This window comes from Bufo gargarizans, chromosome 2 (genome assembly GCF_014858855.1).
Source record: "Bufo gargarizans isolate SCDJY-AF-19 chromosome 2, ASM1485885v1, whole genome shotgun sequence".
In the NCBI taxonomy this organism is placed as follows: Eukaryota; Metazoa; Chordata; class Amphibia; order Anura; family Bufonidae; genus Bufo; species Bufo gargarizans.
Genome location: NC_058081.1, coordinates 457,137,954 through 457,153,388, shown reverse-complemented (window position 1 = coordinate 457,153,388; position 15,435 = coordinate 457,137,954). Strand labels below are relative to the sequence as shown.

The window sequence follows — 15,435 nt, the reverse complement described above, 5'->3', positions numbered from 1 at the left end:
GAGTACAGTGACTGCATCAGGCCATGAAGAAAGGCTCCCACCTATAGGTCAGGAGAGCGCTGGAGTTGGAGAAGTGGGTATGTCAGAGCTGATAATATTATGTGTTCGGCTGTTCTTCCCTGCAATAACCTGCAGGATATTGCAGGCAAGAGCAGCAATAATACGCTTATTGCCCCCATCCCTCAATCCTTGGCTGACTTCGCCGAAGTTGCCAAATCAAATTTTTCAAAGCTTTGCTTATCTCGAATCTCAACTTTCACAAATATTTACTTAAAGGATTTTTCCAAGATTTTAATACTGTTGACCTATACTTAGGATAGGTCATCAGAATCTGGTCGGTGGGGATCTGACATCTGGGACCCCCGCAGATTAGCTGTTTAAGAAGACAGCAGCACTTGCAGTAGTGCCACAGCCTTCTCTTAGCTTTTCTTAGGCCAGTGACAACATGCTCATTGGTCAGATGGCCTAGGCACAGCTCACCTCCATTCAAGTGAATAGGGCTGAGCGCGATACCAAGCACAACCGACATACAATGTACAGCGCTGTGCTTGGTAAGCTGCGAGAAGGCCATAGTGCTCACAAGAGTCCCCGTGCTTTCTGAAACAGCTGATTGGTTGGGGACTCTGGTGTCGGAAAATCACAGATCAGATATTAATGACCTATGTAGAGGATAGGTCATCAGTATTAAAATCTCCAAAAACTCTTTTAAGGGTCTACTTTCAATTCCACATTTCATGTAGGATTTCCTCTCTCACCCTTTTTTATCCATTCCCTCACTATCTTTTCTTTTTATTCCTTGCTCATATACTTATATCTATAGAAACCTGTCATATATACCATTTTAACTTAACATAAATATCAATCTCACTACAGTATATGCATTTTTTTTATTTGATAAGTCCTGGTAGTCAACACCAGGCAATAATACAAATTATATCGAAATAAAAATTTGACAATGAGAAGGCTCACTACAATATTTAATATGGGCACTTAATTTATAATAAAATTATTGTGATTATTATTTACTATGAACTCACAGTTTTTTAACATTAGATATTTTATACATTAAATCACTTCATTTAACCATCAAGTGTGCAATAATTACAGTTTCAAGTAGTAAAGATTTACTCTATTATGCATCATTTTTGAATGCAAAATTATATTTTAAGCAATACGTAATAGAAAAAAATTCTGATGCTGTAGTTCCTTACTTGTGCCTCAGAGCGCCGCTGTTCACCTATAAGGAAATCCAGAATCACCTCCATGATACAGACAATGTTCGACTGCAAGAAGAAAGACATAGCATTCCAAACTAGGATGTGCACAGTATAGGAGGGACTATTTTCTGCTGTTAATTCTGCTGGATTATATATCTAACAAATCCATAATAATATATCTGATGAGAAGAAGAATGGTTGGATTAATACTGCAGGAAGAACAATCAATGCAAGGACTAAGATGGCAAGTAATATTTACCTTCCTATTTTCCTGGCTCTGTCATTCAGTCTCTGGTCAGATTCATTATTCTATTAATGAAGAATTAAGAAAAGGCTCAATTGTTGGAAATTTGGCAAAGGACCTTCAATTAAATGTTAAGGATCTCTCCAGAAGGAAATTACAGATTGTGTCTGATTGGTCTGAAAAATATTTCAGCATAAATCTGGATAATGGAAACCTATACATTGCTGATAGGATAGACAGGGAGACATTGTGTAAATCTGCAGCTGATTGTGTTCTTACATTTGATGCTTTAGTAGAAAATCCACTGAATTTCTTCAGTGTTAAGATTAATATTCAGGATATAAATGACAATCCACCTACATTTGTCTATGAAACATTGACTTTGGAAATGAGTGAATCTACCTCCCCAGGAGCAAGATTTGTACTACAAAAAGCAGAAGATATAGATGTTGGTGTTAATAAGCTGAAAAGTTATATACTCAGTGCAAACCAGAATTTTGCTCTTGGAGAGAAGATCAGCTCTGATGGCAGTGTATTTCCAGAGCTCATACTAGAAAAACCTCTAGACCGTGAGACACAAAACAAGCATGAACTCATTCTAACAGCTTCTGATGGTGGAAATCCTATTCAGACAGGCACTGCCTTAATTACTATCATTATCACTGACTTTAATGATAATTCTCCAGTATTTACACATGATGTATATAAAGTAAGTGTTAGGGAAAATATACCAGTGGATTCAATAATTCTGGAGGTCAGTGCAAGTGATGAAGATGAAGGCATCAATGCACAGATCACTTACTCATTTAGTACAAATGAAAAGCATATTATTCAGACTTTTGCTATTAATCCCAGAAATGGAGAAATTAAAGTAAAAGAATATTTGGATTATGAAGAAAATCAATGTTTTGAAATTTCTGTCCAAGCCAAAGATAGTGGAGGCCTAGCTGCTCATGCTAAAGTTTTAATAGAAGTATCAGATGAAAATGACAATGCTCCTGACATAGCCATAACCTCTTCATCAGATTTAATTCCTGAGGATTCAGCCCCAGGAACTGTGGTGGCACTAATTAAAATTCAAGATCGTGACTCAGGAGAAAATGGTGAGGTGCAATGCATGATAAAAGGTGACTTACCATTTGAACTAATATCATCAGCAAGCAATTTTTACAAAATTGTTACAAAAAGTAGTCTAGACAGAGAAAGAGTATCATCCTATAACATCACCATACAAGCTTCTGACAAAGGGTCTCCTGAAATGACTTCTAGAAAAGATTTTAGACTTGACATATCAGATGTCAATGACAATGCACCACTGTTTGAGAAATTAAGTTATACTGCCTTTATACCAGAAAATAACTTTCCAGGAGCTTCAATATTTAGTGTTCAAGCAAGAGACATGGACATCGAAGAAAATTCTAAAATAGCATATTCTATCATGTCTAGAAGTAGTGAAGATCCCATGTCTTCCTATATATCTATGAATCCAGTAACTGGGGTCATATATGCTCAAATGTCATTTGATTATGAGAAACATAAAGAATTTAACATCAATATAATTGCTAAAGACAATGGATCTCCATCTCTGAACAGCAGTACAATACTAAGAATATGTATAGTAGACCAGAATGATAATTCACCCATCATTCTGTACCCATCCCCAGTGTCTGATAGCTCAACATTTGAGATGGTTCCTTGGACCTCTGAACAAGGCTCTTTAGTATCCAAAGTGGTGGCAGTGGATGCTGACTCTGGACACAATTCCTGGTTGTCTTACTTTTTACAGTCTTCAGAACCATCACTCTTCACCATTGACCAGCACACAGGAGAGATCAGGACAACACGTGTATTTCAAGAAAGAGACACAATGAAACATGGAATTGTGGTTCTAGTAAAAGACAATGGGATTCCATCCTGTTCAGCTTCCGTCATTATAAACATGGTGATTGCTGATGATTTTCATCAGGTCCTTCCTGACCTGAGCAGTCAGTCTAACAGCGAAGAATCTCAGTCTCGGCTTCAATTCTACCTGGTACTAGCCTTGGCTTTGATTTCATTTCTCTTCTTGTTAACTTTGATTATTGCAGTTGTCTCTAAATGTAAGGATTCCAAATCTTCTACTTCATTTGGATCCGTGGGTACAAGTCTATATCCACCAGTTGATCCCAGATTTATTTCTCAATTCAATGGAACATTACCTCTGCCATATTCATATGATGTTTGTGTAACTCTGGATCCAAGTGAGCAGGATTTTGCTTTTCTCAAACCTCAACACAATGTTCCTGTGGATAGTTTAATAGATACTGATGACTCAGGGATTAGAAATGAAATAAAGTACCCTTCACCTGCAGAGAGCCTCATATCAGAGGTAAATTTTTATGTTATTAAATATACTACTCTTAAAGTAACTATATTAAAGAATATTATGTCTATATTCTGTGCAATTTTTTAATCATAAATATGTTCATATTAGCTATCTAGTGTGCTTACAGTCTGGCACAATAGAGGCTTGAAATGTCCAGCAGAGGATAATGGCATTAGGATCTCACAATGATGCGAATCATTCGCCATCTATTTTGTAATAATTTGCAAATACAGTAATGTATTGGATCTTACTAAAATAATTAAAGTTTGCAATTGTCAGGGTGAATAAATGTTTGGTATTGTTTTAATACAGTGGATATAAAAAGTATACACACCCCTGTTAAAATGTCAGGTTTCTGTGATGTAAAAATCATTTCAGAACTTTTTGCACCTTAAATGTGACCTATAAACTGTACAACTCAATTAAAAAACAAACTGAAATCTTTTAGGTAGAGGGAAGAATAAATATAAAAATAAAATAATATAGTTGCATAAGTGTGCACACCCTTAAATTAATACTTTGTTGAAGCACCCTTTGATTTTATTACAGCGCTCTTTTTGGGTATAAGTCTATCAGCATGGCACATTTTGATTTGGCAAGATTCACCCACTCTTCTTTGCAAAAACACTCCAAGACTCTGTCAGATTGTGAGGGCATCTCCTATGCACAGCCCTCTTCAGATCACCCCACAGATTTTCAATCGGATTCAGGTCTGGGCTCTGGCTGGGCTATTCCAAAACTTTAATCTTATTCTGGTGAAGCCATTCCTTTGTTGATTTGGATGTATGCTTTGGGTCGTTGTCATGCTGAAAGATGAAATTCTTCTTCATGTTCAGCTTTCTAGCAGAAGCCTAAAGGTTTTGTGCCAATATTGACTGGTATTTGGAACTGTTCTTAATTCCCTCTAGCTTAACTAAGGCCCCAGTTCCAGATGAAGAAAAACAGCCCCAAAGCATGATGCTGCCACCACCATGCTTCACTGTGGGTATGGTGTTCTTTTGGTGCAGTGTTGTTTTTGCGCCAAACATATCTTTTGGAATTATGGCCAAAAAGTTTAACCTTGGTTTCATCAGACCAAACTCCTTTTCCCACATGCTTTTGGGAGATTTCAGGTGTGTTTTTGCAAAATGTAGCCTGGCTTGGATGTTTTTCTGCGTAAGAAAAGGCTTTTGTCTTGCCACTCTACCGCATATCCCAGATATATAAAGAATACGGGAGATTGTTGTCACATGTACCAAACAGCCAGTACTTGCCAGATATTCCTACAGCTCCTTTAATGTTGCTGTAGGCCTCTTGGTAGCCTCCCAGACCAGTTTTGTTCTTGTCTTTTCATCAATTTTGGAAGGACATCCAGTTCTTGGTAATGTCACTGTTGTATGGTATAGCTAATGCCTTGGAAATTCTTTTGTACCCCTGACTGATACCTTTTAACAATGAGATCCCTCTGATGCGATGCTTTGGAAGCTCTCTGTGGACCATGGCTTTTGCTGTGGGATGCGACTAAGAAAATTTCAGGAAAGACCAACTAGAGCAGCTGAACTTTATTTTATTTAATCAGAGGCACGTTAAATGATGGCAGGTGTATGCTGACTCCTATTTAACATGATTTTGAATGTGATTTCTTAATTCTGAACACAGCTACATCCCCAGTTATAAGAGGGTGTGCACACTTATGCAACAACATTATATTTTTTTTTTCCTCCACCTAAAATATGTCAGTTTGTTTTTCAATTGAGTGGTACAGTTTATAGGTCACATTAAGGGTGTAAAAAGTTCTGAGATTATTTATCTTAGTCTCATTTTTTACAGCACAGAAACCTGACATTTTAACAGGGATGTGTAGACTTTTTATATCCAATGTATGTTTCTCCTTAAAAAAAAATTATGATGCCAAATGGTTTCTTTGGCTAGGATATGTGACCATGTGATGGTAATGAATTATGGCCTCAATTGTTTTGGAGAGGGTCTGGATCAGCAATTTACCAGCATCATCTTTTTGGGTGGATAAACCCTGTGTTTTTCTGCCATGGGCAAGTTTTGTTTCTGTGACTTTGTGGGGGTTTTGCCTTCAGTGCATGCTCCAGCTAAGTAGCTGTAGGGTTGATAGAAAGCAGAGGTTCGTCCTACCTCCAGAACTGGAGAGTTTAGTGCTGCCAGAGGAGAGCTTCAGTATCACAAATGTACCTGTGGCAATGAACCGCTGCTACGCTGCCAACTGAATTGCTCAGTGGAGTATGAAATATACAGTATGTCCCCTCCTTTGAAAGAGAGAATTGAGGTCACAGTAAAATTTGGTTGTTCACTGGCTCTAGTCATCCATTATGTGCATCTTGTCTATTGAGAATATAAAATGAAAATCATGCACTGAGAAGTAGTGTTGAGCGAATCGAAGTTTATTAGATGTTTAAAGTTGTACATTGGAATGCGATTCATGACACAAAACAAATTTATTTGTGAACTTCAGTGAACTTTGCTCATTTAAACTGAGAGGTATAGAATGTGTCTGTCTACAGTCTTATTTCCTTAACAATATCTAATAGTGCAGCATTTTAATAGATGTCTATGCCTTTTTTCTTTAACCAGTGGATGCCTTACTTTAATTGCCTCATCCCTTGAAATTTATATTTTAGAGTACAGATATATCATTGGCTTTTAGGCCTAAGGAAATAATTTTTTTACAGTCTTAGGCTGGCTTCATATCTATCAGTTGTGTCTGGCCAGCTATTTTAGGCCAGGAGACACCACCAATATATGTGAATAGTACTTCTAGAGTCTATCCACTGATAGCACCAGACAGCAAAACTGAGCATGCATTATTTTTGTCAGTCATTATTTGGCATCTGGCATTACAACTGATGTACCAGATATATGAGAACGATGCCATAGAAATCTATGCGATCAGTTCTGGCTTCAATTCCCCTCCAGTGTTTTCTACTTCACACCAGAGGGAAACTGTACCTGGATCACTAGACATATGTGAAGGGGTCTTTAGGTTACAACAATGGTTCACACATAGGTTATGCTTTGTCCACTTAGTTTCTATTGTTTCTGTTAGTTACAAAAGAGTAGAATCCTGAATTGTACACAATATAAAATTAGCAGATTAGGATGTGCTGAGCATAGAAGTAAAGAAGAGGGATTATTATATTATAGTTAATCTCCTGGATTACACATACAAAAAAGAATTTCACACATTGTATTTCTGATCAAAAGAAGATGGCTGAATTACAACTGCAGAAAGGACAATCATTGCAAGGACTCAGATGGCAAGTAATATTCCACTTCCTATTTTCCTGGCTGTGCCATTCAGTCTATGGTCAGATTCAATATTCAATTCTTGAAGAATTAAGAAAAGGCTCAATTGTTGGAAATTTAGCAAATGATTTGGAATTAAGTGTTAAGGTTCTTTCAAGAAGGAAATTACATATTGTGTCTGGGGTCTCTGAAAAATATTTCAGTATAAATCTAGATATGGAAACCTATTAATTGCTGATAGAATAGACAGGGAGATATTGTGTAGAACTGTAGTTGATTGTGTCCTTACATTTGATACTGTAGTGGAAAATCCAGTAAATGTTTTCAGTATAAAGATCGATATCCAGGGTATAAATGACAATTCTCCTAAATTTGCCAGTGAAGTATTGACATTAGAAATGAGTGAATCTACATCACCAGGAACAAAATTTGTATTGCAAAAAGCTGAAGATTTGGATATAGGGATTCATTCTCTGATAAGCTACAAAATCAGTGCTAATCAGTATTTTGCTCTTGGAGAGAAGGTCAGCTCTGATGGCAGTGTATTTCCAGAGCTCATACTAGAGAAACCTCTAGATCAAGAGACACGAGACAAGCATAAACTCATTCTAACAGCTTCTGATGGTGGAAATCCTGTACAGACAGGCACGGCCTTAATTAATATCATTATCAATGATATCAATGATAATTCTCCAGTATTTACACAGGATGTATATAAAGTGTTAGGGAAAATATGCCAGTGAATTCAACAATGCTGCAGGTCAGTGCAAGTGATAAAGATGAAGGTGCCAATGCACAGATCACATATTCATTAAGCACAACTGGAAAGCATTATCTTCAGACTTTCTCAATCAATCCAAGAAAAGGAGAGATTACAACAAAAGAATATTTAGATTACGAAGAAAATAAATATTATGAAATCTTTGTGCAAGCAGAAGATGGTGGAGGCCTAGCTGCCCATGCTAAAGTTTTAATAGAAATCCTAGATATTAATGACAATGCTCCTGAGATATCCTTAAGTTCATCATTAGATCTTATTCCTGAGGATTCACCACCTGAAACTGTAGTGGCCCTGATTAATGTTCACGACCGTGACTCAGGTGAAAATGGGGAGGTTCAATGTGTAATACAAGGTGATATTCCATTTGAACTAACATCATCGGCCAGTAACTTTTATAAAATTGTTACAAAAAGTAATCTGGATAGAGAAAAAATATCCTCCTACAAAATTATAATACAAGCCTCAGACAAAGGATCTCCTAAAACAACTTCAAGAAAAGTCATTCAACTTGACATTTCAGATGTTAATGACAACACACCAGTGTTTGAGAAACCAGATTGCACTGCTTTTCTTCCAGAAAATAATTTGCCAGGAGCTTCTATATTTAGTATTCAAGCAAGAGATATAGACAGTGAAAACAATGCCAAGATAACATATACTATACTAATAGTAATAATGAAGAACCCGTCTCCATACATCCAGTAACTGGTGTCATACAGGTCCTTCTAAAAAAATTAGCATATTGTGATAAAGTTCATTATTTTCTGTAATGTACTGATAAACATTAGACTTTCATATATTTTAGATTCATTACACACCAACTGAAGTAGTTCAAGCCTTTTATTGTTTTAATATTGATGATTTTGGCATACAGCTCACGAAAACCCCAAATTCCTATCTAAAAAAAATTGCATATCATGAAAAGGTTCTCTAAACTAGCTATTAACCTAATCATCTGAATCAACTAATTAACTCTAAACACCTGCAAAAGATTCCTGAGGCTTTTAAAAACTCCCAGCCTGGTTCATTACTCAAAACCGCAATCATGGGTAAGACTGCCGACCTGACTGCTGTCCAGAAGGCCATCATTGACACCCTCAAGCAAGAGGGTAAGACACAGAAAGAAATTTCTGAACGAATAGGCTATTCCCAGAGTGCTGTATCAAGGCACCTCAGTGGGAAGTCTGTGGGAAGGAAAAAGTGTGGCAGAAAACGCTGCACAACGAGAAGAGGTGACCGGACCCTGAGGAAGATTGTGGAGAAGGACCGATTCCAGACCTTGGAGGACCTGCGGAAGCAGTGGACTGAGTCTGGAGTAGAAACATCCAGAGCCACCGTGTACAGGCGTGTGCAGGAAATGGGCTACAGGTGCCGCATTCCCCAGGTCAAGCCACTTTTGAACCATAAACAGCGGCAGAAGCGCCTGACCTGGGCTACAGAGAAGCAGCACTGGACTGTTGCATGTCATTCGGAAATCAAGGTGCCAGAGTCTGGAGGAAGACTGGGGAGAGGGAAATGCCAAAATGCCTGAAGTCCAGTGTCAAGTACCCACAGTCAGTGATGGTCTGGGGTCCCATGTCAGCTGCTGGTGTTGGTCCACTGTGTTTTATCAAGGGCAGGGTCAATGCAGCTAGCTATCAGGAGATTTTGGAGCACTTCATGCTTTCATCTGATGAAAAGCTTTATGGAGATGAAGATTTCATTTTTCAGCACGACCTGGCACCTGCTCACAGTGCCAAAACCACTGGTAAATGGTTTACTGACCATGGTATTACTGTACTCAATTGGCCTGCCAACTCTCCTGACCTGAACCCCATAGAGAATCTGTGGGATATTGGGAAGAGAAAGTTGAGAGACGCAAGACCCAACACTCTGGATGAGCTTAAGGCTGCTATCGAAGCATCCTGGGCCTCCATAACACCTCAGCAGTGCCACAGGCTGATTGCCTCCATGCCACACCGCATTGAAGCAGTGATTTCTGCAAAAGGATTCCCGACCAAGTATTGAGTGCATAACTGAACATAATTATTTGAAGGTTGACTTTTTTTGTATTAAAAACACTTTTCTTTTATTGGTCGGATGAAATATGCTAATTTTTTTAGATAGGAAATTTGGGTTTTCATGAGCTGTATGCCAAAATCATCAATATTAAAACAATAAAAGGCTTGAACTACTTCAGTTGGTGTGTAATGAATCTAAAATATATGAAAGTCTAATGTTTATCAATACATTACAGAAAATAATGAACTTTATCACAATATGCAAATTCTTTTAGAAGGACCTGTATATGCTCAACAGTCATTTGATTATGAGACATATAGAGAATTTAATATCCACATCATTGCCAGAGATAATGGTTCTCCATCTTTGAACAGCACTACAACACTAACAATATATATAGTAGACCAGAATGATAATGCACCCGCTATTCTGTACCCATCCCCTGAAGATGATAGCTCAACATTTGAAATGGTTCCTTGGACCTCTGAAAAAGGATCTTTAGTATCTAAAGTCGTGGCAGTGGACACTGACTCTGGACACAATGCCTGGTTGTATTTTTTACAATCTTCAGAAACATCACTCTTCACCATTGACCAGCAAACAGGGGAGCTCAGAAGATCATATATATTTCAAGAAAGAGATATCATGAAACATGGAATTGTGGTTCTAGTAAAAGACAATGGGATTCCATCACGCTCAGCTTCAGTCAATATAAACATGATGATTGCAGGTCATTTCCATCAGGTCCTTCCTGAGCTGAGCAGTCAGTCAAACAAGGATGAATCTCAGTCCAACTTAAAAATCTACTTAGTCATAGCCTTGACCTTGATTTCCTTTCTCTTCATGTTGAATATTCTTATTGCAGTTGTCTCCAAGTATAAAGAGTCCAAATCTTCTTTGTTTGGATCCCTGAGTGCAAATCTATACCCATCAGTTGATCCCAGATTTATTTCACAGCTTATCAATGGAACATTACCTCTACCATATTCCTATGATGTTTGTGTAACATTGGATCCAAGTGAGCAAGAATTTGCTTTCCTTAAACCCCAGCACAATGTTTCAGTGGATAGTCTTATAGATGCTAATAATTCTTTGATGGAAAATGAAACTTTGAAGAACTCTTCACCTGCAGAAAATCTCATACCACAGGTACATTTTATATGTTACTAAACTACTATTTTTTAAAGAAAATATCAAAAAGAAAAAAAATCTATGATAAATTAGATATGTTATGATCCTTTTATTATTGTTACTACAATAACAGGGTATTTCCCAATTTTCTTTACAATTAACATCCATAAGCATGGTAATACTAGTTGATCAGAATACCCAAGGATTATCTGGTGGACTTAGGGTCGGGCACAATATTGAGCTCCAATATTCTAGCCAAATGAGGCTAGACAATGAGGGTCAATTGTTAAGCAACTTTTTGAACACTGCTGCACCTAAATGTAGGTGAATGATGTGTTTCTATGCTGCCTAAAGAGCGGTATGAGTGATGTAGGGTGTGAAATAGGCAAGGTCATTTCCCTAGCACATTCACTTCATTTATACCAGTTTTGTGGCGTACAAACAATTGAAATTTACTCCATCCAAGATGCACAGACTGCTGGAGGCTGTACCTTATTTATAATATTATAAATTTAGTGCATTCTCTGGAGAAGCAGGGAATATCAAAGACTGATGGAAAATTCCAGTCTTTGATAAATGACCCCCAATGCTATTAGGAGCTGACATTGAGGAGAAATTGATTGCCACTTGCCATTTATTTTGCAATGATTTATAATACATTTATTGGATCTTACTGATGATATTTTCAATTTGCAATCATAGCAAAAATAGTCTATCATGCAATTAAAGTGGATGTATATGTGTTCCATATAGATGGAAGTTGGGCCCTCATAATTATTTCCTCTGTTGTGCGCCAGGATCCTGCAGATTTAAAGAAATTGCTGCGTAATAATACCTGAATAAGCTAATATGTATGTATGATTATGGATATGTAATGAGTGGATATTTGCTTCTTATTACTTGTAAAGACTAATTTATCAGACTCATTTTAAAGTTGTGTGGTGATGTGTACAGTATAAGTGATGGGAGGAGTGTATATCCCACCCAGATACCTCAGCTGGGTGAGATAACTGAAATCCAGAAAGCTGCAGTGGTTTCAGCAACGTGTAGTTTGCCGAGACAGTTTTGACTAGATGTTGTTCTGGACTGGATTTCCTGTGGACTGCGGGATGGGTTTGGTATTGGGATCTGCCAGTCCACACCCTTCCGCTACATGTATTGTCTTTAGTTGGAGGTAATCGTAGGTGAGGCCTGCTGCTGTAATCAAGGAGGGATAAAACAACCCTCTGTATATGACTTTGAGGAAGAAAGGCTGAGAAAGCCTGAGAGAGAGAGGAGCCTGAGGTGCTCTGTGTGGTCTCAGCCAGGAGGGCTGAGGGGTAATGAGGCTTTGTAAAACCTGAATTTTGGGGGGCCCAGCGACGTCCTACAGAAAGAGGGTCACACGGTCAGAGTCGGGAGGACTTCTGGACCATCTCCCCCTAAGGGTGCTGGTGTGGTCACAGCCTGGAAGCTGCTGGACCGTATATATGGCTGAGTAAGCCAGATCTAATCCCATGTGTGAATGCCGCTCTATAGGTGAGGTAGAAACAACACGTGTATTAGGTAGTGCCTAAATGGGCAGGTGTTTATTTTCGATATTTATGTGTGTGATGGTGCTGAAGTGCAAAAATAAAGCATCTTTTGGACTTGAACTCCGTTGTCAGAGGAGAAGTCTGTGATTGTGACCCCCTGAGAGAGAGCGATCCCTTACAGTTGTATTAACCAAAGAATTATGGAGGAGCTAGAGGTCATATAACCCAAAGTACTTGGTATGTCCTCTGCATAAAAGCATCACTAATAGTGATGAGCGAATTATTCAAGCGCTCGATTTGGCTACTTTGCCGAATTTGACAAAACAATTTGCTTTGTGACAAAATACTTCGTCATGAAGCGCATTTCTTTGTAGTTGGTGCAATTACAGGTACGGGTGAATGCGCCGCTCCTATGTATGCCGAGTTCATACATGATCGGAGTATCTGATATAAATAACATAGAGTGTAATTTTTTTTTAAAGAAAATCATACTTACCTGATCCAATTGCTCTCGATGGGCTGGCAGCCGAAATCCCGTGTCTTCGCTCAAGATCTGCGAGCAAGATGGCGGCGGCCAGCCCATCGTAAGCATATGTATCAGGAAAGTATGATTTGTTTTTTGCAATTTAAAAAATGGGGGCACATCCAAAAATAAAAAAAGGAAGAGTGCCGGCTCACGGTATGTAATGCACAATATAACAAAAAAAAAGAAAAAGAATACCGGGACAGGAGCTGCACATCTAAAATATTACAAATTTATTCATGGAAACAGACACAACACAAAATAGGTTAAAATCGTTGTATACAACAGATCAAGGCCATGTGAACCATAAATCGGCACATGCCCATCTGACTCACCACAAACTCATAGACAGACCCCCACATCCATAATCATATAACAGTGCCTGAGGAAGCCAGCAAGTCTGGCGATACGCGTTGGGCTTTTCTTCTGACCACCACGCACGCCCCCCCATTATGCCATTTTTATGATAAGTATTTGATCCTTATTTATTGTTGATGGATTACATGCACTTTACAATGTTATATGCTTATGGATGTGGGGGTCTGTCTATGAGTTTGTGGTGAGTCAGATGGGCATGTGTTTGTGGTGAGTCAGATTCACATGGCCTTGATCTGTTGTATACAACGATTTTAACCTATTTTGTGTTGTGTCTGTTTCCTTGAATAAATTTGTAATATTTTAGATGTGCGGATCCTGTCTCGGTATGATTTTTTTTTTTGTTTTTTACACTATTTCAGGTTAAAACGATTTTCTACCATGAAGCACAAGAAAATTCAGCTTCACGGCTAATCAAATTTATCCTAAAATTCAGATCAAAGTCGATTCGCTCAACACTAATCACTAACAATCCGATTTTTACTAGGTAATTTCTAAAATAAATTGACTGTGTATTTTCTGAACTTATGTCCACTCTCCTAGACAGCTACCTATCTGTGCTCACAGAGAATGTTATATATCATTGATAACACATCCTCCGTGTACAACTGAGATTTTAAAAAAGTAAACATAAATGTATACATTCCAAATTTTACTGAATCTTTTCTTACAAAATGAAATATCAATCTGCTTAGCTCCTCCTGCTCAATATCATGCTGCCTCCAGATTACACTGCATTTCATGGTGAAGGCTAAGGTCATATGTTTGCATTATGTATCAAGAAAGTTCTTTGTACATATGTTATTCATATGTATCTATTAGCCCTTTCACTGTCTTATTCCAAAAAAGTGTCCTTTTGATATATGGTAGGAAATGTTCATCAGCACATCTTTTGTTTTAACTATAATAAATAGCATAGTCCACTATGCTTTGCTATAGGGTTAACCCACTAAAAAGGATATCATGAGGTGACATGTGTCACACTATACCTGTACTGTGGCATACATTGGAAATACCTGTTAGAGTTCTATTTTTTGTCACATATAGAACCTCCTATATACACTGTAAATGCAGTTTGAGCAGTGTCTAAAGGTGGTTATAATACCTTAGATAGCTGTTCACCTAACAGACATTTGGCCAACAGAAAAATAGAGCGGATCAATTTATTTGCTTTTAAATTTGACTCCAATTTTTTAAAATGTTTTGATTCGTTAGAATTCCTTCAAATTTAATTTGGGAGAATTTTTCAAGAGCGATAGAGAGAGATAAATATGTTTCCCGGCATTTAAAGTACGGTACGTTTTATTCAGGTAGAAGACTATTCCAACCTGAAAGGATTTTTGAGAAATTCACTAAGTCACTAAAAAGATTAAGATGGCTGATTGAAAAATATTCAGGAAACCACCGTACACCTTTGGCCACAATTTATCTAATGTCTATAGCCACATTAAGGCTGGTTTCACATATGCGCTATGAACTCCGGCAGTCTGTTCCGATGGAGGAACAGACTGCCAGATACCACCGTGCACCGCCGGATCTGTAATTGGATCTGGCGGGGATCCGGTCCCTTTCTAACATATATGCCAGCTTTCAGATGGACAAAAAAATGCTGCATATAGCATTTTCTGTCCAGTCAAAAGCCAGTATGTACTGTTTGCTGGATACAGTGAATTCTGGAAGTCTGTTCCTCTGGTTAACAAGAGATCATGTAGTCAAGAGATTATCATAGTGTGGCAGCTATAAAAATTTTGGTCTGTAACTTTAGACATTGATAACAGTACACTGTAAAGAAATTTAGACGTCTGTTTAAAGAGCTGTTATATGTTGGGTGTACATTACAGGTGCTTTAATAGTATATGTAATTTGGTAAGCAGCGCCCATCAAAGATTCTAAAGTAAGGTGGACCTAAATGTATCAATATAACTGGATTTGAATATATATCTAGGCCTGTGTTTGTAGACCAGTAGACTGCTTACTTTAAATACTTCATCCTTTGACCTTTGGATTTCAGTTTACACACACCACTGAA

General features: G+C 37.9%; 2 protein-coding genes across 6 annotated transcripts in view; both read left to right on the top strand.

The window, feature by feature from the left end:
* Window positions 1-15,435, top strand: part of LOC122928299 (protocadherin gamma-A4-like) — a 299,736-nt gene that overhangs the window by 83,929 nt on the left and 200,372 nt on the right. The window contains exon 1 of one of the 5 annotated variants that reach the window (XM_044281010.1): window positions 1,345-3,829. The exons of the other annotated variants lie outside the window; for them this stretch is intronic. Within the exon in view, the coding sequence (XP_044136945.1) occupies window positions 1,400-3,829 (2,430 nt within the window). The 5' untranslated portion in view covers window positions 1,345-1,399. Of the gene's footprint in view, window positions 1-1,344; window positions 3,830-15,435 lie in introns of those variants that run through there. 5 annotated transcript variants of the gene reach the window in all.
* LOC122928860 (protocadherin gamma-B5-like) lies at window positions 7,043-13,096 on the top strand. Its single transcript, XM_044282136.1, is given in 6 exon segments — window positions 7,043-7,295; window positions 7,298-7,801; window positions 7,804-8,531; window positions 10,074-11,012; window positions 11,128-11,318; window positions 12,991-13,096. Coding segments are annotated over 6 exon segments (2,721 nt in total).